This window comes from Denticeps clupeoides, chromosome 12, assembly GCF_900700375.1.
Source record: "Denticeps clupeoides chromosome 12, fDenClu1.1, whole genome shotgun sequence".
NCBI classification, from domain to species: Eukaryota; Metazoa; Chordata; class Actinopteri; order Clupeiformes; family Denticipitidae; genus Denticeps; species Denticeps clupeoides.
This window is the reverse complement of record NC_041718.1, coordinates 12,283,659-12,308,929: the sequence shown is the minus strand read 5'-3', so window position 1 is coordinate 12,308,929 and position 25,271 is coordinate 12,283,659. Positions and strand designations below refer to the sequence as shown.

General features: G+C 44.4%; 1 protein-coding gene across 1 annotated transcript in view; it reads left to right on the top strand.

Annotated features, from left to right (window-relative positions):
• The first annotated feature begins 17,169 nt into the window (after positions 1 to 17,169).
• Positions 17,170 to 25,271, top strand: part of iqsec1b (IQ motif and Sec7 domain ArfGEF 1b) — a 115,765-nt gene continuing 107,663 nt past the window's right edge. Inside the window, exon 1 of the mRNA XM_028997524.1 lies at positions 17,170 to 17,430. Coding sequence (XP_028853357.1) covers positions 17,174 to 17,430 — 257 coding nt within the window. The 5' untranslated portion in view covers positions 17,170 to 17,173. The remainder of the gene's footprint in view (positions 17,431 to 25,271) is intronic.

Sequence of the window (25,271 nt, the reverse complement as noted above, 5' to 3'; positions counted from 1 at the left end):
ACAGTAAGTACATGACAAAAATCTTTGAGACAAAAAACACGTAAATGCTGATGCCCCATTACCCCAAGGCCATTTGCTGGTACTCATTTACAGCAAACAAGAGCACGTGGGAGCTAACGTTTAACGGATCAAGTTATAATAAGCATAATCTTGTATTTGATATTGATTGCATTCTCTGCATAAAATCTTCCCTTACACACACTTTATCTTGTTAGGCTAGCAGCCTATGTGGTCATTTGCTGTATTGTTTGCTCTTGCCTCCCATCCTAGAATCATTTCATCTCTCTGGTTGTTGGCCATCCCTCCCCCCTGTTCTGTGTAATAAATGCAAGGTCACCAAGAACTGCTGTCAGTGCACTACAGCAATTTAATTTTACTAGATAGAAAAACACTCGAGTCGCTGTACAGACTCTGTACCATATGCATGCAAAGTGGTTAAGAACCGTTCCCCTGGTTCACTGTGGAATACTGTATCTTTGAATAATGTTTCCTTACGCTCGGATCATTTTATTTTTTGGACAAGTATTTTATTAAGCATATTTCTACAATTATTTATTGATTGGATTGGATAATTACGATAGGATTTATTGATTGGATTGAATACTTAACACTATAATGTATTGTCACAGTATGGTCAGTTTAGCTATTGCTTTTTTAAAATATAAAATGTATATGAATATGTATATAAAGGTATATGAGAATGAACTGTAGATTATTGTAAGGTCATGCAATTAAGGTCTTTTTTTTTGTATAAAATTTCTGCTTTTCTTTGTACTTTTTGGACTCTGCTTAACTGTCAGTGCCCACTGAAGCTTTGGCAGGTGCTGGCAAAGTCAGGCACAGATTGGGCTGTGATTGGAGAAGCTCCAGTCTGAGAGAAAGCTCATTCCAAACGTTCAAATGGCCCCATTCAGTTTTTTGGTCTGCAAAGCTTTTCTATATCAAACCATGCATTAATAAAAGAAAAAAAGAAAAAATGGTACAGCATCTTTACTCGCTTATCACATTTTCATTTATCCACGAGAAGAAACATAGACTTAATGTGCATAATACTCAAAATGATTATTAACCAGAAAATCTGGTTGTCAATGAAGTAAGATAATAGTAATGCATACAAATGTAATCCAAGTATGGTTATTACGCTGTAAATTTTGGTCATTTAATAGAGCTTTTTATGACACAAGAATGGGCATAAGCAAAGAAGCAGGATGAAATCTCATTCATGGTCTGTTCATCACTTCTGGGCGCGCTGAAATAATGAGGCTGGCTGATTTGTTTGTTTTGTTTGGGAAATGAATGATGGGAGTGACAGATGACTATATTGGGACCATAACTCATTCTCATTGTTCAGTGTGAATGCATGAGAGGATTAATGCTGGCAGGTCTTTGGGTGGGGATGCGATACTTTTGCCTTCGTTTGCTTTGTGGATTTGTTTAAGCCCAGTGACAAGATGCCACACATATTTTAATTACTGTTCAATTACTGTACACAAATGGAAAATTACCACTAATTGGCAAACTCATTTTCTCGTTGTGTGCTTTGCAGATGTGGAGCTGAATTTTCCACTGCTGTTCTGTTAGGGGAAGATGGCAGAAACTTTCTAAACTAAGTTTTCCTCAAAAGAGAAATGCATCAAATGACAGCTTTCCAGTAACGAGACGCAATTCACTACATCATGGGTGGCAGCTATAATGAGCAATCACATTTGACTGGAAAGAAGTTCTTACACATTATATGATTCGAAGGTCTTGCAAAAGCATGTCTAAACATTTATTTACTGCTGCCCACAGTAATTTAAAGAAATCTGTCTTCAAGTGTAGGCAGCAGCGTTTGATCGGAAGTCAAGTTGATGGATTTGTGTGCAATAGGGAGGCATCAGAGAGCTGTTTGTCATGCTGTCAGATTAACTGGATCTGAGATACATTTGGATGGCTCTCCACCCCAAAAATGATCTCACCACATTGTTTTCTGGAGCCTGACAGCTCATCTGAGAGTGTCTGCAGGGAAGCATAGGGTGGACCCACATTTCATTTTCTTTTGCACAGGTTCTAAAATATTCTGATCACCATGGCTCTAATATAATTTTAACATAATAAACATATTATGGTTGGGCAATATGGGCTTGACTATTAATAAAACATGACAGAACTTCTTGGAAATTTTCGGAATATTGACAAAGAGAAATTAAATTAAAAATCATATTTCTTTCTTGGTAAATATTTGAGTAAAACCTGAGGATCTCTGCGATCTGCTGCGATAAAGTTGAAAAGCAGCAATACTCACAAAGTTTCACATGTTGTCAGTGTCAACACTGAGCACAACCACTGCTCCCTGTCTGGAATTATTGGGTCTACGGCCTTTCCTCATTTACAGTGGGTGGACCATTAACTGATCGTGGGATGTCAACATGCTACTTTCGAACGTCAGTAATCAGCAGGTTGCCGGTTCGAATCCCGATCCGCCAAGGTGCCGTAGAGCACCGTCCCCACACACTGCTCTCCGGGTGCCTGTCATGGCTGCCCACTGCTCACTGAGGGTGATGGGTTAAATGCAGAGGACAAATTTCACTCTGTGCTCTGTGTGTGTTTCGTAAATCTCCAACATCAGATGTCGGAACATGGCCCTAAGCATTTGGAGACTAGTACCTGTGTGTCTGGAACATCCTGGCCGGCGAATGCAAAGTAATTCTTTCTCCCCCACAGCAACGTCTGTAGTTTAATTTCCTGGACAGTATAGCTCAGTTATAGCTGTAGCTGTTTTATTAAAATGTGTTTGGATGCCCCTTGTTTTATTTTTATTTTTTGGCTATGGGAATCTCATGAATACTTAATGCCAGCCCCTTAATAAAGTTCCTCAGTGTCTGGAATGTTAACTGTAGCTGACAGTGTTTCTGAATAAATGGCACTTTGGCATGGAAGTAACATTAGTCCTACTCACAGGGGTGCAGAATGTTTCCATTACTTGGGTGAGGTAGACAGCAATAACGTTCCTTCATTGCACTGAGCCCCCAAGCCTTCCCCCTGCATAATTCACCTCTGCCTCCCTGTCTCTATCGATGTACTAATCCATCTGCCTTGGTGTCAGCCTTGTCCCTCTTCACGCATCCTTCAAATCAAGACATCCGACCGACGCAAGTAAAAGACCAAGATACTACAGAGGTGACAGCAGCAGCGTATGAAGAGCGTGGACTCGATCTGCTAAGCACCCGACCCGATCCCGACAAGTAAAGCTTTTCAAAAGCCGAAAAACCAATTACAGCCCGACATTATTGCAGCGGCGGAGGCCGGCCTACCTGATGGGACCAGCTTGCTTTGTGCACTAGACTAAGAGGGAAACAAGCGGGCTGGATGTAAATAGTTGTATGTTGCATGTTGAGATGTGTGTTACATGGGATTCAACACAGTTTAGTGTCGGTGGGCGGTTAGGCACTGTCTCTGTTGTCGCGTTCCAATTCATCATAGAGCTCAAAGATGCCATGCTGAACTGGTGATTACAGCTGCCAAAAGCTTTTATACCAGACAGAATGAATGCAGAGAGTACTTCTTCCAGGTTCTTCGAGGAATGTACACACAATCACAGCCTTGTTTGTGTATTGGTAAAACGCGTCAACTGACTACAGTTGCCGAGAAGAGCAAGATAACATCAGCATCTCATAAAATTAATTTACAATAGTTTAAACTCTTTTACCAATCACCAAAACAGATTTACAAGCAGCGAATCATACAGAAAGGATAACTTTGATAGACTGGAGGTGCATGGCCACCCATTTAGTGAAGTGAAGTGATTGTCACATACTTTACTTTACTTTACTTTACTTTACTTTATTTAGCAGACGCTTTTATCCAAAGCGACTTACAATAGGAAGACACCAGCAATTCTCGTTCGATTTCTATAGAATATCGAGTATACAAACTAAGAGCCCTGATAAGGCTTAGACTTGTCATTGAAGAGCGTGCTCGGAGATTGTTGGGTGCTAGACTAAGAAAAATTATAATGTATTTATACATTTTGTATTTGTTTGTTCAATGTGTACGCATGTGCTTGTGTAAGTGTTAGATTTGTCTGTAATATTTTTGGAATAAGAGGGTTTTCACCTTCTTCTTAAAAGTGGTGATAGTCTCGGCTAGTCGTGTGGAGGAGGGCAGGTTGTTCCACCAGCCAGGGACAACAACGGAGAACAGACATGATTGGAATCGGAGACCCCGTGAAGAAGGAATTTTTAGTCTCCTTTCGTTTGCCGATCTGAGAGAGCGTGTAGGAGTGTATCTAGGTAGTAGTGTGTTGATGTAGGAGGGCGCAGTTCCATTTACAGCCCTGTAGGCAAGCATCAAGGATTTGAACTCAATGCGAGCAGCTACCGGGAGCCAGTGGAGGGAGGTAAGAAGAGGTGTAACATGGGTGTATTTTGGCTGATTGAAAATGAGACGGGCTGCCATATTTTGGATCATCTGGAGTGGTTTTATGGTGACTGCAGCGGCTCCAGCCAGGAGAGAGTTACAGTAGTCGAGTTTGGAGATGACCATTGCCTGGACGAGGAGCTGCGTAGCCTGTTGTGAGAGAAAAGGCCGAATCTTGCGAATGTTGTAGAGAGTGAACCTGCAGGATCTGGAGATCGCAGCAACATGATGGTTCAAACTCAGTTTGTTATCTATCCAAACTCCAAGGCTTTTTGCAGATGATACACAACACACAACAGCACAGCACACGGTGCACACTGTGAAATTTGTCCTCTGCATTTAACCCATCACCCTGAGTGAGCAGTGGGCAGCCATGACAGGCGCCCGGGGAGCAGTGTGTGGGGACGGTGCTTTGCTCAGAGGCACCTCAGTGGCACCTTGGCGGATTGGGATTCGAACCGGCAACCTTCTGATAATGGGGACGCTTCATTAACTGCCCCATTTACCAAGCAAGCCCGAGCCCAAGATTAAATTTCGAAATTAAGCCTAGACCCAACCCGACCAATTGGGACATGTTGCCTGTTCAGCAAAGTTTTTCTGCTCTTCACCACGAATGGAACAACAGCACTGGGCATCTGTTCTGATTACAATCACTCTGCCAATCAGCAGCCATCTTTCCAATTGTCTACACTTACAGTTGCTGTGACAGCAGCAGTAAGGTAGTTGAGTTTAAGAAATGGTTGTTAGCAGAGAAAAAATGGTACCTGCAGTAAGATAGTGTGTGTGTGTGTGTGTGCGTGTGTGTGTGTTTGTGTGTGTCTCAAATACGTAGGATTTTAGTGGTCAGGGAACCTTGGCTATGTCATGCAAATGAGGTGGGAATCAGCAGGGCCAATTATAAAATTCCCTGCAGACTATGTCAGGGAAGAACAGGATTGTAGACACACATACAAACACTATATATTGAACTGCTTTAAACTGTCTGCCATGCTTTAGGCACGTCTGTTCTTCCCTGACATAATTTTGTAATTGGCCCTGCTTATATGAACTGTACAATATACATGCTCTCTGATCATCAGAGAACACTGTGAAGCATTAGGGAAGTAACTTGACTGGAGGCAGAAGTCAAGTTGCTATATTAAGACCATCAAATGTCCAAAATAGGAACCACATGAGTGTGGGAGGAAGTCAGAACATTGAGTTTTAATGTTACAGTTGACAAGAGGTCTGTTCATCGTGATATTAAAAAAAAAAGTAAAGACAGATGAAGCCAGATTCAGCCATGTTGTCATATAGGAAATGATGATAGATCATCTATGTGTTCTCAGTAAAACTGTCTGCAACTCATTGGGTTACTGGGTGTCTTTGCCTGTTGTTTTACAACAGCTATTCACTGTTGTAAAACTGCTACAAATGGTCATATTCAGCACACACAGTCTGGGAGCATTAACTTATTAATTAATATTTTTGTTTAAATAAACTTAATTTATCTTACTCAAATATGTGAAAATAAAGAATTAAACACTATGGTTCTTATATTCGTTCATTTAAGCTTGGGCCATTTATTCATCGTTATGTCCTCTTTTCCTTGTGATTCACTGAAATATTTATTTGAACCTACACTTGACTCTATGTTATCTGCATATGGGTTCAGGGACACTGTTAGTCATTTAAGTCACAGTGACATGTCATGTGACCTGCTCATATCAGGAGCTTATCTTAGTCAGTCCCCTAACCACCACCACCCCCACCACCACCACTTCCTCCCCTCCAGAGCTGCTTGACAGTCCTCTGCAGAGGCACAGGCTGACAACAGGATTTATTGGCCTTGCTTTGAGCTTTCTAGGGACATGGAAGGGCTCTGATTAGCCTCCGTCTCCTTTTTAGCTGCTGGTGTGTTGACAGGGGCGTGTTTCACACATGTGTCTTTGCTCACAGATGTTGAGGCTGTACCAAGTAAAAAAGGTGGATCTGTGTTAACCCTGGGTTCATCACAGAGGGGATATGCTGGACTGAGTCATCATCCCTCACACTCTCTTGTGAGTCGTGGGCTCATGTTTGCTGGAAATAAAAAGTGAAGCCACTTTTGACATGGCTAAGTGGGCCTAAAAATTGCATTTATTTAAAGTGAAGTGATATTGTGATACACAAGGAAATGTGACCTCCGCTTTTAAACCATCACCCTTAGTGAGCAGTGGCCAGCCATGACTGGTGCCCAGGGAGCAGTGTGTGGGGACGGTGCTTTGCTCAGAGGCACCTTGGAGGACTGAGATTCGAACCGGCAACCTGCTGATTACGGGGTCGCTTTCCTTAATCGCTAGGCCACCATTTCCCCAACTGAAGGTCATTCATGTGAAGCGGCACACCATATGGCAGGACATCTCGATGATGCACATGAAGGCCATAGCCAAGGCCATAGAGTCAAAAATCAGACACAGAATATGCTTCTATGTTGTAGGGGGGTCATCCTATAGTCAGACTACGTACCTAAAGTCAAGAAACTCAGACTCAAGTTTTGTGGGAAAGACTCTGTCTGTCAAATGCCTGTGGATTTGTACATTGAAACCCAACAACAGATGGCCACATTGACTCCTGTGCGTCTAGTTTATGAACATAATCGAAATGATGCTCAAAGTTTCACTTAATTCTTGTTTTCTGGCCAAAGTCGAATCATTAGTGCCAATGGAATAGAAAGTCTGAATCGAGTGTTAGGGGTGATGTTATGCTTACTCATAAAGGTCAGCTGATTAACTGAAATAATTGCTGCCTGCGCTGATTTGCAACCATCTCAGCGGGCGGTCCGTTTCATCAAGATTCCAAAGAATTCGCCACATTAGAGACACAAAGTGTGCTATTTTCCAACTGGTTTTTAACACCCCTGCACTGCTCCCGCTGCTGCACGTCTGTCACTCACTCAAGCCCGAACACCATGGCCCGAGTACCCTGTGGGTCTTCACAGACCACGCCCCCCCTAACACTCCATAACTGTTCACTGCCGCACGACAGCTCCATTTAGTCTCCTCACACCGAGCCAAGCCGTGTCTGCTTGTTGCTCCTTTTGGCTGTGTTTATCTCAGAGTGCGAGTGTAACAGGAAGTACCTCTAGCCATTGTTTTGGACATTGCACTGTTCATTATGCTGCACTTGGGTCCCTTTTGACCTCGATTAATTTAGCAGGGCATTACACTGGTGCTAAGCACTGCAGTATTTGTGGGGCTTGCTGGGAAATGTAAGATCAAAGGCATCCTCAAGCTTTATGTAAATGAATAAAACAAGATATTATGCATTTACGGGTGCTGACTTAGAGCGTCCAGAAGGAGGACGTGCCATCCATGTGAGATGTCAATCATCAGATTCTGCCCATTTTACACCCTGTTCATGAGAACATGTCAATTTGGGTGACAGAAAAAACACTGACAAAGAACACTGACGCACGCTGTCAGCCGCCCGTCTGTCTCATGACAGAAACAAATCCGTGTGGAATTTGAAGCAGCAGGACAGGAAACAAGGCATTGATGGTTTTTGTGATTTTGTGCCGTTATCAATAAATTCAGCGGCTTGCTTCAAATCAGCATGGCCTGAAATGGATGTGGTGTCCATCTGTATTACAGAAAGATGTGTTCTAATCCAATTTCATTCATGAAAATGCATTTTTTAAAATGTATTATTTGGGATTTTTAGAATTACTGTTCCGTTTCATACTGTTCAAATAAATTATATACTGATCATTTCTTTGTTAGTGGACAAACTTTCAGTTTATAATTCAAAAACACCTTTGACTAAATAAATGAAGGTACTTTTCAGAAGTTCGACTTTTCGCAAATTTGAATCTGTCCTGTGTTATGGAATTATGACATTGTTTTTTGCAAATAAAAAGGTGCGTCCTAAATTAATCAGGCTTGTAATGGCACATGCATAATACATCCCACTCTTTCATGGTGTCAGGATCTGGTCCGGAAGGCGCTACTCCGGATCCGGGGTTTGGACCGGAGTTTAATGTGTTGCTAAGTTTCCTGATTATTTGTTTCGGTTCGCCCTAGAGTTGTTGTTTGGTGATGTCTCCCTTGTCGTGTGATCATGTAATAAATCCCCTGTCTTGTGATGTTGTGTGTATGTGTCCTTCTTCCTATAGTACAGCTACTTGTGCCATTTGTGGTTTTAATAACGTGGAAGCTCAGTTTACCCTATAAAATGCCTAGCGAACATACCAGGATATTACTTTTCAATATGCATTGAGACCATTTCCTTTGCCTTCTCTTCTTTCTTTCACTCGGTTATAGGATTCCTGAGTGTTTGCATGCTTCCTGGGAATAAATGTATCTTCAATATATCTTCAATACAATTTTGCAAACATTACTGTCTGAATTGTTCTATTGGATTTCTTTACCTGGTATTACAAATCATGCACTACCACAGATATGTCCCTACCCGGGATTTTCTTCCAGACCTCCCTGCTGCTGTTTTTTTTACTCAGTTGCCTAGAAGACAATAACAATTGAACCACACACTGCTTCAGACTCATTTGCAACAAATTAGAGTTGTCTCGATTGGCTGAAATTCCAATTGTCAAACCCTTCTGTTCTTTCTTGTTGATTCCATTTCTTCTGAAGTGTCATGCCTACAATCTGATGGGGGAAGGAGACACAGAGACTGGACATAAGGGAAACAATGATTTATTAATACATACAAATAAACAAGGCACGATGGCCGAAAAGGGAAATAAAGGGGGATCAACATAAACTAGCCCGCAGGCGTGTGGCATTCGCCAGAACTCAAACGGTTGCCAGGTAAAAAACGAAGGTCAAGTTCACAGATTTTTAACAGCTGTCAGAATTGGCTTCAGCTGTAGCGATCACCTGGAGCCAATCCTGACAGAGACCCCCCCTCCAACGGCTACGCTGGCAGAGTGGCCAGCTTCTCTCCCTGCACCGCGCAGGGAGGTGGTCCCGGAGCCTCTGGCGACCCTTCCAGGCACCCCAGGCTGGTGCCTTCTGGGGTCATGCAGCCACTCTCTACCAGCTGCCAGAGGAGCCAGCTTCGTCGCTTCCCCACCTACCCTCCCCCCAAACCAAACTGCATCTTGGAGCTCGTCCACCTTATCCTGGACCACCCCAGATGGGTCAGGAACCTCCTCCGTGGGATTCGGCTCCGCTGCTGGGTCGCCATCAGGTGGACATAAAGAGGGGAAGTGGGGGCAACATACGGACACAAATGCCACGCACACACAGACAGCGACAGACAGTGCTGGGCCTTCTTGCACCGGATCCTGACTGGTGCTGGATGTGGTGGTGGGGCAGAGTTCAATCCCTTGCTCCCGAAAACTCATTCTGTCTGTCTCTCCCTGCTGCAATAGGGCTGCGCCCCAGCCCCATGCTGACCCAGTCAGACGTGTGAGGATGGTGGTGATCTTCTTTGCATCTGAGAGGGAGGGAAGAGCAGTCCTGGACGGGCGCGATGGGCGGAACCATCCTGGCACTGACCGCCCAACCCGCGCCATCGTCGTTCTTGCCGTAGTCCAGAGCCTGCCCATCTCTCCTCTGGAGGAAAGCCTCCATTGCCGCATCTCTCCAGGGGTTGACGCCATCATGCGGTGCCACGCGCCATGGCTCGCCGGGAAGAAAGCGCTCCACCAGAATGGGTGGTGCGTCTCGCCGTGGTTCCTCTCGACCCCAAGGGCGTTTCTCCAGCGCTCCCCGCTGCCGCCCGCTTTCACCGTGCCTGGCTGCGTTGCTTCTTCTCTGCCTTCTTCCTCTGCACTTTTGGGTAGAGCAGCGACATTCTGTCACGCCTGCGAGCTGACGGGGGAAGGAAACGCAGAGGCAGGACATAAGGGAAACAATGATTTATTAATAAATACAAATAAACAAGGCATGATGGCTGAAAAGGGAAATAAAGGGGGATCAACATAAACTAGCCCGCAGGCGTGTGCCAGTTGCCAGGTAAAAAACAAAGGTCAAGTTCACTCTGCTGAGTCCACTAAAATGTTGCCGCTGCAGGAGGGGCGGGGTCACAGACTTTTAACAGCTGTCAGAATTGGCTTCAGCTGCAGCGATCACCTGGAGCCAATCCTGACATGAAGCCAGTGGTACCTTCTGTTTATCTAACCTGTCCAACAGTTCCTGACTTCAGCTTTTTGACAGATGGTCTTTTCATAGATTTCTTTAATGGTGGGATAGTGGCAAAGCTCGGCTGTGTAACAATATTTGCCTAGAAATAACTTTTCTACTCTCACACCTACATGTACATGTAACTGAATGTGCTTCATGCGTTGAATAGACTATTTCACCCATTCACCATCCACTATCTACTCATTAACTCCACACATAAAAAGCAGAAGCCTGGATTCAAACACACAACCTTGCGTGCCGCCACGCAGCCCAGAAAGCAATTCAATCCGGCACGACTATGCAGCACTTCTCCAAGCAATGACAAAGATCACTGAAGACATTTCCAAAGGAAAGAGAAATACGCACGCATACGAACTCATGGGAGGTGCAACGCCGCTGGCTGCTCCACCCTCCAGCGGTTATTTATTCAGAAGGGGGTCAGCTCACTTACACACTGGCTGTCAGCTGGGGGGGGGCCGGTCTGATTTATGGGCTTGGCAGAAGACACTGTATATTTCCTCGCAGGTCTGACGGCGCTGACAGGCCTGGAAAGCAGCTGTGTACACCTCAGAGACCAGGAATCATCTGTAGCAAAGCGGCGGCGGCAGCGGCACAGGTGCATGTTGGTCGGAGTCAGCTGTAAAAACCATTCAGCAGCTCATTTACATTTACACTTATGCCATTTATCAGATGCGTTTATCCAAAGCGATTTACAATCAGTAGCTAGAGTGACAGTCCCCTGGAGACATAAATGTCTTTCCCAGGGACACACAGGTAGTAAGTGGGGTTTGAACCTGTGACTTTGTGGTCTTCTGGTTCAGTGTCTAACCCACTAGGCTACGACCACCTTTTATATTATATTCATTGCTGTATATCATCATAAATTTAAAAAAACAAATCGTTCAAAAGCCATAATTTACCATTTTAACAGAAATTGTGTATCTTATATTTTCTTTCATAGCAGATAGCTGACCACTACTGTTTAAACCCCATGCTCCCACGTGTCTTTTCTTACATTGATATTGCATCATTCTGAGACATATCTTGAAAACATCGTATGAGTGTATGTGCATTTTAAGCCTAGTGGGCAATGTGAGAATAAGAATCTTTTGATGCAAGCCACAGACTCTTTTACCATGCAGTGGGATTACATTTGGACTTCGGTGAGAGGAAGGTGCAGTTTGACATTGTCAGTGCACATGGCATTATTGTCGGTCAGAAGGGGCAGCAGCAGTTGGATAAAACGTGTCTTAAAGACTGAGAACAGCACATGCATAAATGAGTCGCAAACTTTGTCTCTGACATTCGTATTCTTGTTGTTGTTGTTATTCATCCATTAAAATCGATATAAAATAAAAAAAATAGCATGATGGTTACATATATTTTTATTTATTGAAAAGCTTGGTTCACTACCTCCTGTGATCCCCATGCCCCCCATTCCCCATTCATTTTCATGCCAAAGTTCAACGTCCGTCTGTGAGGCTGTGCTGTAGCTGAACGTGATACATTTTCCCCGCCTGGCTGATGACATGTTTGCAAGCATGACTTATAGGACGAAGTATGTAAAGTTTATGGATATGGAAATTTCCGAGAACACTCATCAATGTCAACCCTAAAACACAATGCCGTGGGGCAGCAGCAGAAATGACTGGGCACAATATTGTTATTCCTTTTTCCGTGACAGCCCCCGGTACGCTTTTCTCAGTATGAAATGTAAATTTGCCAGGCTGATGAAATGCTCACACACACCCTCCGCTGTAATGCCATGACCGCTTCAATTCGGAGTTTAGAAACTTATTTGATTCACACTGCTTACAAACCTGCTTGTCTAGTAGTCTTGTGTATCTGATATACATCCCACCATGTGGCATGAAAGTTCATTTAACTTTACCAATAAATGGATGAACCAGACGCTGGTGAGAAATTCAATCACTGAGGGCAAAATTCTGCATCATAAAAAATTTAAGGTGTTTGCAGTTCAGGAGTCATTGAGTTGCACATTCTGCCAATGATGTGATATCACCATGCCGCTCAATTAAGCTTGTCAGAGATGGTGCAATAACATTGGAAAAGGTTTACCAGGCCTCCTCACTGGAGCCGTAAGCCAGCGGGATCAGTGGTTACAGAGGCCTGCAGGGAAACGGGGAAAGCCACATTACCATGGCGATATCAGTGAGGGCATTAACAGTGCAAATATACGCGCACTTTATGGTGTTCCTTACACGATGTATGTTGGAAAAATGTTAAGGGGGAGATATTTTCTGATGGATTTTTCTTGGTTATACAGGCCGATTAGGTGTTGCTTGAAAGAACATCTTCTTTTGGTTATTTTTCTGTTGTTGTGTCGGCTTTCTTTTATTCGTTTTCATGATTATTACCTACAGATTTGCTTTTTCAGCAGCTGGTAGTCCTTCATTCTCCCGCACCGAGGGCTTTTTGACACTTCTGACGGATCGGTCTTAACCTTCTGATGACAAGGCATGACGCAGAGGCCATATGGCTGGGAGAGCAGCGCCAATGCCGCCAGGCCTGCGTTTGCCGGCCTGCAATCCGTCACACAGCACAGTGCTGGCTTAAAGGGGGGGGGGGACTGAATGCAGGCAGGAGGGCAGCGCGGCCTCCCACAGCGCCACCCCGGACCTCTTCGGCAGGCAGAATCTCGCGCAGGCGAGATGACTGGCAGGACACCGTATTGCCCCAGCGCTGAGAACTGCACTGAATGACTTTGTCCAGTTGCACAGAGATGGAGTGAATGCTTTTCCTCGCTCTGTATCAATATGCATTACATTTCTTTAGCTTTTTATGCCGCCATTGTGCTTACAAGAATGGGCAGAATGCCTTGAAAAATCAATACACTTCCAGATACAAGGGGCCATAGTACTTGCACTATTTTTGCTGCTCATCACAGAAATTTCCGCAGTGCACAAATCAGCTCAGCATTCGATGTAAATTGCCCCACTTTCCTAAAGAAGAGGAAACGATGAAATCCTACCAGTAGGAGTTGCCGCTTGGAAACCATCGCTAAGAAAGTAAAAAAACAAGTCTCACTCAGAGAAACAGATTTACCTTGCATTAACTCTGCAGGTCACCTGAGGCACAAAGCCATCATGACTCTGGCCATGAAAGCTCACAAGCTGCTCTTTGAAAGTAAGAGCTCTATATCCTGCAGAAGTCAAACAGAAGCGCCTTGCGAAATTCAACGATGTGAAAGGTGAAATGCTACTTATTCTGATGTTGAATTTAACATCCTTGCATGTTGCATCCTCATGCTTATCCTCATTTGCATCACATTGTGCACTGTAATTGGCTAGAATAAAGAGAGTATGAGAGTATGGGACAGAACGGGAGACATAGTAAGAACTGTCAGAGAGGAGCTATTAAAAAAAGGGGGACATATGGCAACTCTGTTTCACGATGCAGTCCTGCACAGAGCCATAAAAGCGAAGAAGGTTAATAAAATCCAGATATGGAGCTTGCTGCTGTAATAACAAAACCTGGACTAATGATCTGATCTTGACATTGCGAGCCAGGTCAGCTGTAAAAAAAAAGAAAGTGACAAGGAACGAAATAAACATATGCTATTGGTAATGCCTAATACATGGCCCAGAAAAGTCTCTATATGGAACCATTTTTGTGGTTGTTTGGTAATGCTGGGATGGAGACACACAGTCTGTTTTAACTAAAACTTGTCCAAAGTTTTTTTTTTTTTTTTTTAAATATGCCTCTAGGTATTGTATGATGGTGTGTGTTGTTTTGTTTAGTGCTGGAGACCCTTTCATTTTACGTGCTTTTTTGAGAGCAAGGCTGTTTTTTTTTTTTTTTTTTAATTGCACTTCTCTAAAATAAAATGCCTGCTATCGAGTCCTCTCAAATGTAATTTAACATCTGATCACATTAAAATATATCTGCCATGTGCTTGGTGGCAACACCTTTTTCACAAATTGAAGCAAACGCAGATGAGGTCCTCGGGACCTTCAGCAACAGAATAATGTTCCCGTAAGGCCTTCCGTCTTGGCTGCCGAAGGAACTCACTTAAGGCGTTTCTCAAGAACACAAACCTGCCTGCCAGCCAGCTTGGGAGATGCAGAGCAGCAGCAGACTATGTGTGGGACACAGATGACAAATTAATAACTGTTTTCCTCTTCCTCTCACACAGAGAGTCGGGAGGCACGGCACGGCAGGATACCGGCACAATTATTGATGCAACCACTCATAATCTTCTCGTTCAACACAAATATACATCAGGACTTCTGAAAAAGAACTTATAGTCAAACTCATTGAAGACTGCATGGCCACGCTGTCATATATATAAATAGGTCAATATATCGGTTTGTTTCATAGTTATGATGTGTCGTAACTGCTCTGTTACGTACTGTAATAAATCGAAATGATGTACTATACTGTTGGCTTTAAAAAAAAAACTCCATTAAACAATAGCAGAGTGGACCATGACAAAACCAACTGTTCTTCTGACCTCATTAGAGCCCTTGCCACAGACTGCCAAACTAGAGTCTTTGTGGTCTCTTCTGCCTGTTCCATGTCAGTAGGGGCAGTTTCTCATGTTGCAACATGCCCTGCGAGACAATTTCTTAGAACAAGGGTTCCAAACAATGTTCCCTGAATACCCTATAAGACTAGATTGTTTGTGGACTCTGCCTTGAAAGGTTTATTTCTGTGCTCAAAACATGTACTTAAGGCTTTTTGTCCCTCATGGAATTTTACATTTAAATTTCTGCTTATCTGTCTAGTCTGTACCGGCCACATCAGAACTTATTTTAAACCCCAAGACTTGAGAATTGTAGCCTACGTTAGGATAAAAGATCAAGGTGAAACGATTTTTTTTCCTCTTAAGAAGAGCTTTCATTCCATATGCCCAGATGCCATCTCTGTCATCATAGCTCACTTTTGAAGATGCAGACATGATTGTGATCACAGAGGATGAAGTGTGAATTATGCACATTATCTCGGTTCTCATTAGTAGTGTGATGCTTATCGTCTGCAAGTGAAAGGAGCTGAAGATAATGTGCTGCCAATCAAAAGGTTGTATATATAAAAAAAACAAGTACACCTCAAACATGGATCGGTTTGTCCTCAATCAGCACATGAAATTTTCTAGGACATGGAACAACAGAAATCAAGTATATATTATATATATTTTAAGTATTTTAAACAAAATTGTGGGGGGAAAATACTGTCATCATGCATTAATACATGTGATTTATTCACAGTAAAACATTTTAACAGAACTAGTACAGTAGCAGAATGTTTGCACATGTTATCATAAAAAAGGCTATTTTTTAATCTGAAGTTAAGAGAGGCAACGGCCCCAAAGCGCCAAATGTATAAAAATGACCACCAGAGGGCGCGCTGTCCAGGGGCACCACAAGCGCACGGCAACAGAGAATAATAACATCCAGAGAACATGACTTCACTCTTTCACCAAGTTCTCACACCGTTCGGAGAATTCGGGATGATAGATGCAACAACGCGAATATGCTGCTCACTCTATACATTTCCAAGGAGTTCATTCCAGCCAGAACAGTTACACTCAAGGTCCACATGGATCCTAAACTTTACCAACCAAAAAATAAAAAAAAGACGCACTTTACCACCTTTAATTGTTAGATTTTTAATGTCGTTTTCACAGCTTTTACCTATTCCTATATACAGTACAGACCAAAAGTTTGGACACACCTTCTCATTCAATGTGTTATCTTTATTTTCATGACCATTTACGTTGGTAGATTCTCACTGAAGGCATCAAAACTATGAATGAACACATGTGGAGTTATGTACTTAACAAAAAAAGGTGAAATAAGTGAAAACATGTTTTATATTCTAGTTTCTTTGCTCTGATTACTGCTTTGCACACTCTTGGCATTCTCTCGATGAGCTTCAAGAGGTCGTCACCTGAGATGCTTTTCCAACAGTCTTGAAGGAGTTCCCAGAGGTGTTTAGCACTTGTTGGCCCCTTTACCTTCACTCTGCGGTCCAGCTCACCCCAAACCATCTGGATTGGGTTCAGGTCCGGTGACTGTGGAGGCCAGGTCTCCACTTTTTGTTAAGTACATAACTCCACATGTGTTCATTCATAGTTTTGATGCCTTCAGTGAGAATCTACCAATGTATATGGTCATGAAAATGAAGAAAACACATTAAATGCGAAGGTGTGTCCAAACTTTTGGCCTGTACTGTACGTTCATAACGTTTCACGTTTGTAAAAATGTCAAAAAGACTCATTTAAAGTCAACCCATTTGCGCGCGAGCGAAGAAGCAGAAGATGAAGAAGAAAAACGCGTTATAATATGTCAGGTGTCCACCTGCGCCCGTCAGGGTCGACCAGCCAATCAGAAGCGTGCACTTTTTGGCGACTTTTTGCGCGCTGGCCCCCGCCTCGGCCCCCCGGGGACGCGCGCAGGCCCGGATAGGAAGGGCCGCTGGCGCACCGGCCGGGACAGGAAGGGGTTAAGCGGCTCTCCCTGCGCCGGGGTTAGTTACTGTGGCGCAGAGCCTGTGGACGGACGCGCGGTCCAACTTCTCCGCTCCTCCAGTCGAGCACCAGACGGGAACGATGGCGGAGCGGCGGAGGCGCGCCGAGCCGGGAGCGGAAGGCGCAGCCCCGTCGTAGGTCCGGCTCGCCGATGGACGGGCGGCGGGCGTGCCGCGGCATGGAGAACCCGACCGAGAACCCCAGCAAGGCGGCGGAGTACCTGAAGGAGCTCAACAAAATCATCGAGACCCAGCAGGAGTTGCTGGAGAAGCAGAGGGGTCGGATCGAGGAGCTGGAGGCGCGGGTGTCCGAGCTGTGCCAGGAGAACGCGTGTCTGAAGGAGCAGCACCAGCGACACCTGGCCACCTGCAGACCGCAGCCGGGCAGCGGACAGCCCACGCTGGGCGCCATCAAGGAAAACGTCTTGCAGGAAAAGTAAGTCCGCGCGTCCGACAAGTTTTTTATTTTTATTTTTTTAGGCGAGCTAAACGAGCGAGAGATCGTACAGATCGTACCCACTAAACCGACCCCGATCCCCCAACCTCGCCCCTGATCCTCGGCGGGATCGGTCCTTCTTCCAGGACGATCTCGCGACGCGCGTAACGGGGAGATCCTGGATCTGGTGATGGAGGAGATTTTTCCTTCCTTCCCTTCTCCTTCCTGCTGTCCACGCCAGTGGCCATGCAGCACTAGGTCTGCAGATCAATGTAAAACCTTGGTAACCATGATGGTGTGGTGTGTGCTTGAGGCTGAGAGAAGGTGATTAGTCTGGTTTTTGCCTTTCACACTGCGTTTCAGGGGGTCTTTATTTTATTTAATCAATTACTGCCAATGATGTGGTTAATCTCGTTAATCGCCTTGGTGTTTGTGCCATTTTACACACACACACACACACACACACACACACACACACACACACACACACACACTACATTGTTTTGCTTCATGGTACTGCTCCCCAGAAGTACACAGTGATTACATTTTTGGAATTATTATTTCTTCTTTTATGAATGTAGATGAACACAGAACATGTTTGCTGCCATTTAATAATATAATAGTGCAATTACAATATCTAATATTAAAAATATATATCTCTTATGTCTTATAAGACCCTTGAATCTGTCTTTATTTCTTTTAAATAATAACAGCAATTCCCGGTTTTCATCACTCTGTCCAATTTCTGGCATTCACTGGCTGGTGTTAGTCTTTTAAGTGGATTTATTGCTGTTAAGTGTTAATCCGGGATATTTATGGAATGCAGTATAATCCTTTTTCCCAGTGGACTTGCGGAGAACGTAAATTTTTATTAAGATATGCAGCGGTTTCATCTCTTCCGAGAGTCTCGGCGGCTGCCTTATGTTCAGTTGATGTTTATTTTGTGCCTTATTCCATGCTAGATGCATTAAAGCCAAACCTTCTACATCAGTTTGTATTTGTGCTGGGTCAGTTCATCTTTGTCATACCGAGGACTGGGGACTAATTGGAAGGTAGCAGTCCCCTCCTATGTCCCCTCCGTCCCCACCTCCTGCAGTTGTGGAACACCGCAAGTTCAAAAACCGCGAGGATTCAATACAAGGCATCCTTGATCAGCGTGATTCCGCTCTATGCTGCTGCAGTGTCCGTGGCCACCTCTCTCCGAAATGCAGAACTAATGGTGCAGGCTGGCTTGTCTGTGAGGGAGGGAATCTGCTCTGGCATTTGTCACATGTAAAATGAAGACGTGGTTAAGGTTCTTTACTTTTGTGGGTCCCCAAATGTATTTTAAGCAAATTCTGTTAACACCATGTCATGGAGTTCATGCAGTTCCAGTGCACACTGTCATTAAAGCAAAAGGAAATCATAAAATACAGTTCTTCATGTATATTGCCTGTAAAATAGGAGGAATATTGCTGCTTTGCATGGTGAAATCACGTAAAAAACTGGTTTAGCGACAGTAAAAGCTGGATTGAGCATCCCAGGCCTGTCCAGGGCGAGCACTGACCTGTGATAATGAATATGGATGGCGGCCATTCTGTCCCGAATCACTTCTCCTGTAGGGTCACGGGGTCACGTTAACATACCCTAAACTGTGGCTATTACAAGAAGACAAGTGCTGCGGAATAACCGGCATTACTTTTGATGCATGACGGACGGACGGTTTTGTTCCATTCACAGCCTGAAGGGGAAGCGAGGTGCATTCCTGGACCTATTTTTATTGTGTTCTGGAGTCCGAGGTTTATGTTGGAAGGAAGATTGCGGCCCCTCGGTTCCTTTCAACTGTAATTGGGACAGTTGGCCGGAGAGACGGTGCACCGTGCGGTTCTTCATGTGCTCCGTGCTTCCCGAGACCAGACATCGCCTCTGAAAGTATATTGCCAGGTCATAACAGAAAAAAAATCATTAGCTTGTTCGCCCTGAAGCTACCAGCAATCGATTCTTCCCACGTTAGTGTCCAGCTTCCGAAGGCCCGCCTGGTCACCGCATAGGCCTTCCGTAATTATACAGTAAAATCATGTAATTCGGCGCGCTCCGGCAACAGTCACGCAGAGGACGGCCTTTTACGTTCAACGCTGGAAAGGAACGGGTTTGTGCTGAAACGGACTCCTGCCTCTCATGTTCTGCTAACAGCTCGCCACGTCAGCTTCCCCGGTTAGTGCTGACCACAGCAAGCTGGCAGTCCTGGCCTCGGCCGGAAGGCCAGCCAGCGAGCGCCCACGACGCTCCTTGAATACCAACACGAAGAGCAGGCTGGCGCGCGGCGACTTCTTTTCCCAATCGCCGCGCGCCCTAATGTCACCTTGTTACACTTTTAGGCTGCTGTCAACATTTCAGAAGGACTCATTCTCCTGGGAGTTTTTGCATCTAGTGTGTCCCTTATGTCAGTCGTCGGAGGGGCCGAGGCTATAAAGCTGCGTGTTTTAGTGCCATTGTCATCTCATCGCTATAACGACAGCAGGAGGATGCTCGGTCTCTTTTATAAAACGGCGTATCATCCATATTCATCTGTACGGCAATGTGTTGCTTTTAGCTCCTTTCGCGATCTTCAATCATGTCTACTGAGCCGGCACTCGGCTTCGGGAACAGGCAATTTGCGGATGCCGTATAATTAACTGTATGCATAAGAATGTGCCATAGCGCCCAGGGCTACTGAAATATGTTTGCCATTGCAAGGCTTTCGGGGGCAGAAGATGGCATCCATCATGCTATATGAGAGCTGCAGAAGGCCCTGGGTAGTCTTTGTCATGCAGACATTTGAAAAGAGATGATGTGCACAAGCACTTTTTAAGAGCGAGAGAGGGAGGGAGTGAAATATAAACGGTCACTCCGATGGCTCTTTATTTGCAAGTCCCTCCATGTCACACTCTGTGTACACGGTGGAAATGAATATTGCTGAATTATGGTCGCATGGCAAGACAGCAGCATGGCCTGACACCACCAAGGTTGTGAGTCTGACCTTGACTTGAGTTGAGTTGGTAGTAGCCAAGTGGGTAACACACTTGAAGTGAAGTGAAGTGAAAGTGAAGTGATTGTCATTGTGATACACAGAAGCACTGCACACGGTGCGCACAGTAAAATTTCTCCTCTGCATTTAACCCATCACCCTGAGTGGGCAGCCATGACAGGCGCCCGGGGAGCAGTGTCTGGCACCTTGGTGGATCGGGATTCGAACCGGCAACCTTCTGATTACGGGGCCGCTTCCTTATCCGCTAGGCCACCACTGCCCCAGACCACCACATAGTCAGAGGTTCAAACCCCACTTACTACCACTGTGTCCCTGAGCAAGACACTTAACCCTGATTGTCTCCAGGGGGAACTGTCCCTCTAGCTACTGATTGTATTGCATGCATGCGTCTGTAGGCGTGAGTGTGTGTGTTTGCGGTGGCCTGATGCCCTGCCCTGGGTGAGTCCGCACCCTTCGCCAGTGCCCCGTGATGGTCTCTGGTAACTTTGTGGTTGGTCTAAATAGATTTCAAATCGATTCAACTTTTAATGTCAGTGTGTTATTAAATGTGGTTATATTACAGACACTTTTTTTGTAAGTTTTGTTTACTTAATGAAAGTGTGAGAATATGTACCAACGTGTGTAGAAATAAATACTTTTCCTAAATACATATGATTGCCAGCATCCCTTAAAATGGGATTTCATTTAAAAAAATTGTTTTCCTGAGCTGAATTTACTACGGCTACTGGAATGAACCTTTCCCCCGTTCACAATCTTTAAAAAGAAAGCTAGTGTTTCACCAAAATAATTGCAACGTGTGTACCTTGCATGGCTCTGTTCATTTCTGGATGTGTCCTTAAACAGAAATAAATGTCAGACAATATATGTTTTTATGCTGAGGTGGCTTTCAACATCCATCAATTTTGTGGCGTAGCAGGGGCACAGGTATTTTTTTTACCTGAGCGCAACTTTGCAAATTGAAACCTGTGATCTGGGTTGAACATGTTTGCCTTCTGTTATGCTGTTTAAAAGAAATCTTATTATGAAAGTGAAAGTGAAGTGATTGTCACACGTGATACACAGCAGCACAGCACACAGTGCACACAGTGAAATTTGTCCTCTGCATTTAACCCATAACCCTGAGTGAGCAGTGGGCAGCCATGACAGGCGCCCGGGGAGCAGTGTGTGGGGACGGTGCTTTGCTCAGTGGCACCTCAGTGGTAACTTGGCAGATCGGGATTCGAACCAGCAACCTTCTGATTACGGGGCCGCTTCCTTAACCGCTAGGCCACCACTGCCCCATTATTCCTGCTTTGGAACACAAACATGTTGAGTTTGTCTGTAATTTATCTTTTTTCCATTGACATAAAGCGGCCTCTTTTAATTTTGCCCACTCCTCTCTAACAATGCAGTGCTGGTATTGGCGTATCACAATTCACACAGGCCATTGCTAACTACAAACAGTTCAATTTATATTTCATCCCCCGAGTCCACTGCATCCTTTTAAAGCGAATGACTAATTCAGCTTTTCGTGAATTCATGAGCCATGGACAGCCAAAATATGTACAATTAAAGTTTGTATAATGGTGCCATTTGAACTTCGTTTTAGGGAGTGCTTTTTGTTCATTAAGCGCACCGCTGTTTCTGTATTAGTTGAATGTGAGGTTGCGGGCTGTCAGCCTTGGCTTTTCATGTGTAAACAGTTGATAGCAATACCCCCTGGATCTTATCAGTTGTCTAAATGAGGACCATTCATCATGTGGCCATTGCTCAGGGCCATTTTACCCTCTAGCAGCTCCAGTATCTGCAGAAGGAACTTGGGCCTTGCTGCAGAATTACACAAAAGCCGTTCATTTCACAGTTGTCCTCCTTCGTGGATTTGATGCATCTCGATTGGTCTGGGATCTAACAAGGAACTGAGAGCTCATGAGCGGGTGCTGAAAACATGAGCTAAAAGCTTGAGCTGGCAGTGCCAGTTCTGTTTGATTAAGCTTAATCTACACTTAGTTATGTATAAAATGTGCATTAACGTATTTGAGGATCAGGGCAGGCCTTGAATCTTAATTCTCCTTTAGTGAGAAATGACTTTGGCAGGAGATCCACCCATAGACTAATGTAGATATCCATTCAATGTATCCCGATCAACTTCTTATCCCTAGTTAGTACAGAAAGCTATACAGTTGCAGTGGCAGGATTTGCAAGGGTTTCATTCACACTTCAGGTGTTTTAACTTTAACTAGACGTTAGGGATTGGAGGCGGATTTCATAGCAGGAATGACCTTCCACTGGAACAGCTGAGTTACTAAAGTTCTTCAAACGTAAGCCAAACCTTTTTAGGAAATACTTTGATTGAAAAGGCCTCTTATGGATATACTGTAAATAAAAAAAGGGTTGATCTGAGTTATTAAGCCAATGGTATTTATAGATCACGTGCTAGTGAACCAAATGAGGGATTTCAACTATAGACATTTTAAAGACATTATCTTGTTACAGTGGTACCTGCAACTCTGAATGTATTAGTCAAGTCAAAAGTGTGTTGGAGGCCTGAACAATGGGCAAGTGTGAGGCCTTGATTGACCATGTGGGAGCTCCAAAACCATGTATCTCCATTAATGGGAAAGTTATTCCTGATTCCTGCTGCCTCTGCCAGCAGAATAATACTCCTGGCCAGGACTTGATGGTTCTGCTTCTAATGTCTTGGTTCCAGATGCCGCGAGACACCTTCTGAGGTCTTGTGGTGTTCTTGTTCAATGAGTTAGAACTGATATGGTGGATCAAATTGTTTATAATTAAAGGCTTTTTATTGAATGAACACAGTTAAATACACTCATCCGACACCTTTGTCGGTACTGTACACTATATCACGTGGGATAATAAGTGTAAAAGTCTTGGGGACCTGTCCCCCCAGTCCAGTGTGCCATGCAATTTTGTCACCACAGGGTTAATGACTGATAGACTCTCGCTGTTGACCTCTAGGTGTGTTGCCGACCGAAGAGGGCTACCACGTTGTGAACCAGATGGACAGATGCTTTTATTGTGCAGGGAGAGGCATTCCGAGGTGAATGATGTTTACTGGGGTTTGAAAGCAGGGCCGCGCCGTGGAAACATTGACTAATGGGATATGGCCTGCTGGTTTTACAGAACTCTACAGCTAAAATAACAGAAGCGCTGCATGTTGTACACTGTCAAAACATCAGTTACTGGGCATTGCATGTGAAACGTGACCTTTCTCTTAACTAGATTAAACAGCCTTGTTTAGTGTCCCTCCCAAAAAATACGACATTCAGCCAAATGTTTTGGTTGCTTTATATCTTGGACATTCCAGGCTCTAGTTCCTGTATGGCAATGTCATCCTGCATCCCGTTTGTAGTTATACTTCAATTCCATGAACTCTGGTCGAGCTTGGGTATCCACCCACTTTTTTATATCAGTTTAAAATGCAGGGCACCTTACGTTGTGTGCACCGTGTGCTGGGCTGCCGAGTTTCGCAATGACAATCACTTCACTTATTACTAAGCTAATTTACGCCTGAAAATACATTCCCATACCACATTGAACTATGGATTTAAGCTGTATTACTGCGGCACCCCCTGACTCCCGGGCAAGAAAATGAGAAGTCTGTTATTGCTCTTTTTAATATTGCATTATTTATGTCTGTATTCTCCCACCATGAACGGTGGTGGGAAAAGGTTAACTTCAACCACCACGTTCAGAGGGTGCAGATAATATGAGCGACCATGAGATATGCAACGTGTTTATGTAGAAAAATGTTGTTTTCATTACATAAAAACGACATCTGCTCCAGTTTGAGAACCTTTTGCATTCAACGCTGTGTTTATGGAGCGGATGCAGAATTCTCCAAATGTGGCCCGACTGTTAGAGGAACCCAGAATTTTCATGGCTTTTGCTCATAGATCCCTGCCCTTCGTTTAACTGATAAAGTGTACGCTCCGTGGGCTATATATTAAAAAAAAAAAGGCTCCCACCTCTGAGGGCTCCATTTCCGACCTGTCCTCCGAGCGCCAGGATGCATCTACTAATCCATCCGTGGTGATGCAGAAGGCATTTGGTAAATACCTAACATCATTACTCCTCTCTCCTCATTCAGCAAAGGAGACGTCACTCATTTATCACCGACACACACCTGCTTGCGATTCCCTGGCTGCATATTTCATCTTACGGCAGGCCCGATGGCCGTTGCATACACACCTACTGGGTGTTTCCTTTTCTGGAACACTCTTTGGACACTTAAGTGTGCTACTTAGAGAAGAAGCATTAATGTATACTTAATGGTCCTCTCTCAGTACCTGCTGCTGGTCCACACGTCCAAGCTTGTGTGCTTGTTGTGTGTGTGCTTAGCATAAGTGGGCGCAAATAAGCCGGAGTGCCACGTGCTTGATGTGCTTTATGCGCACATTTTCTCAGATCACCAAAGCCACAGTGTATGGCTAAATGCATGACCCACAATGCATTAGCAATGTGTAGCAATGCTTAAATCTGTGTTGCTGGAGTTACGCTTCCGTGTCGACGATGTTCTAAAATCAAGCAGTAGCTTATTTTAACACTGGTTTTCAGTAGCGTTGTTAACACGGGTCACGATGAATCGTGTCTGTAGTGCTGGAAGATTTGAAGCAGTGTTGGTTTTTCATCTGTATATATACCTTCCAGACAGTTCATAGTGGGGAAAAGGGTCTGTTCATTTACACAAGAACACAGTCTCGTAATTGATTTTAAAAGTATGAAGAAAAGGCCGGTAGTGGCCTAGTGGGTAACACACGCACCTCTGAACCAGAAGGCCACGGGTTCAAATCCCACTTACTACCATCGTGTCCCTGAGCAAGACACTTAACCCTGA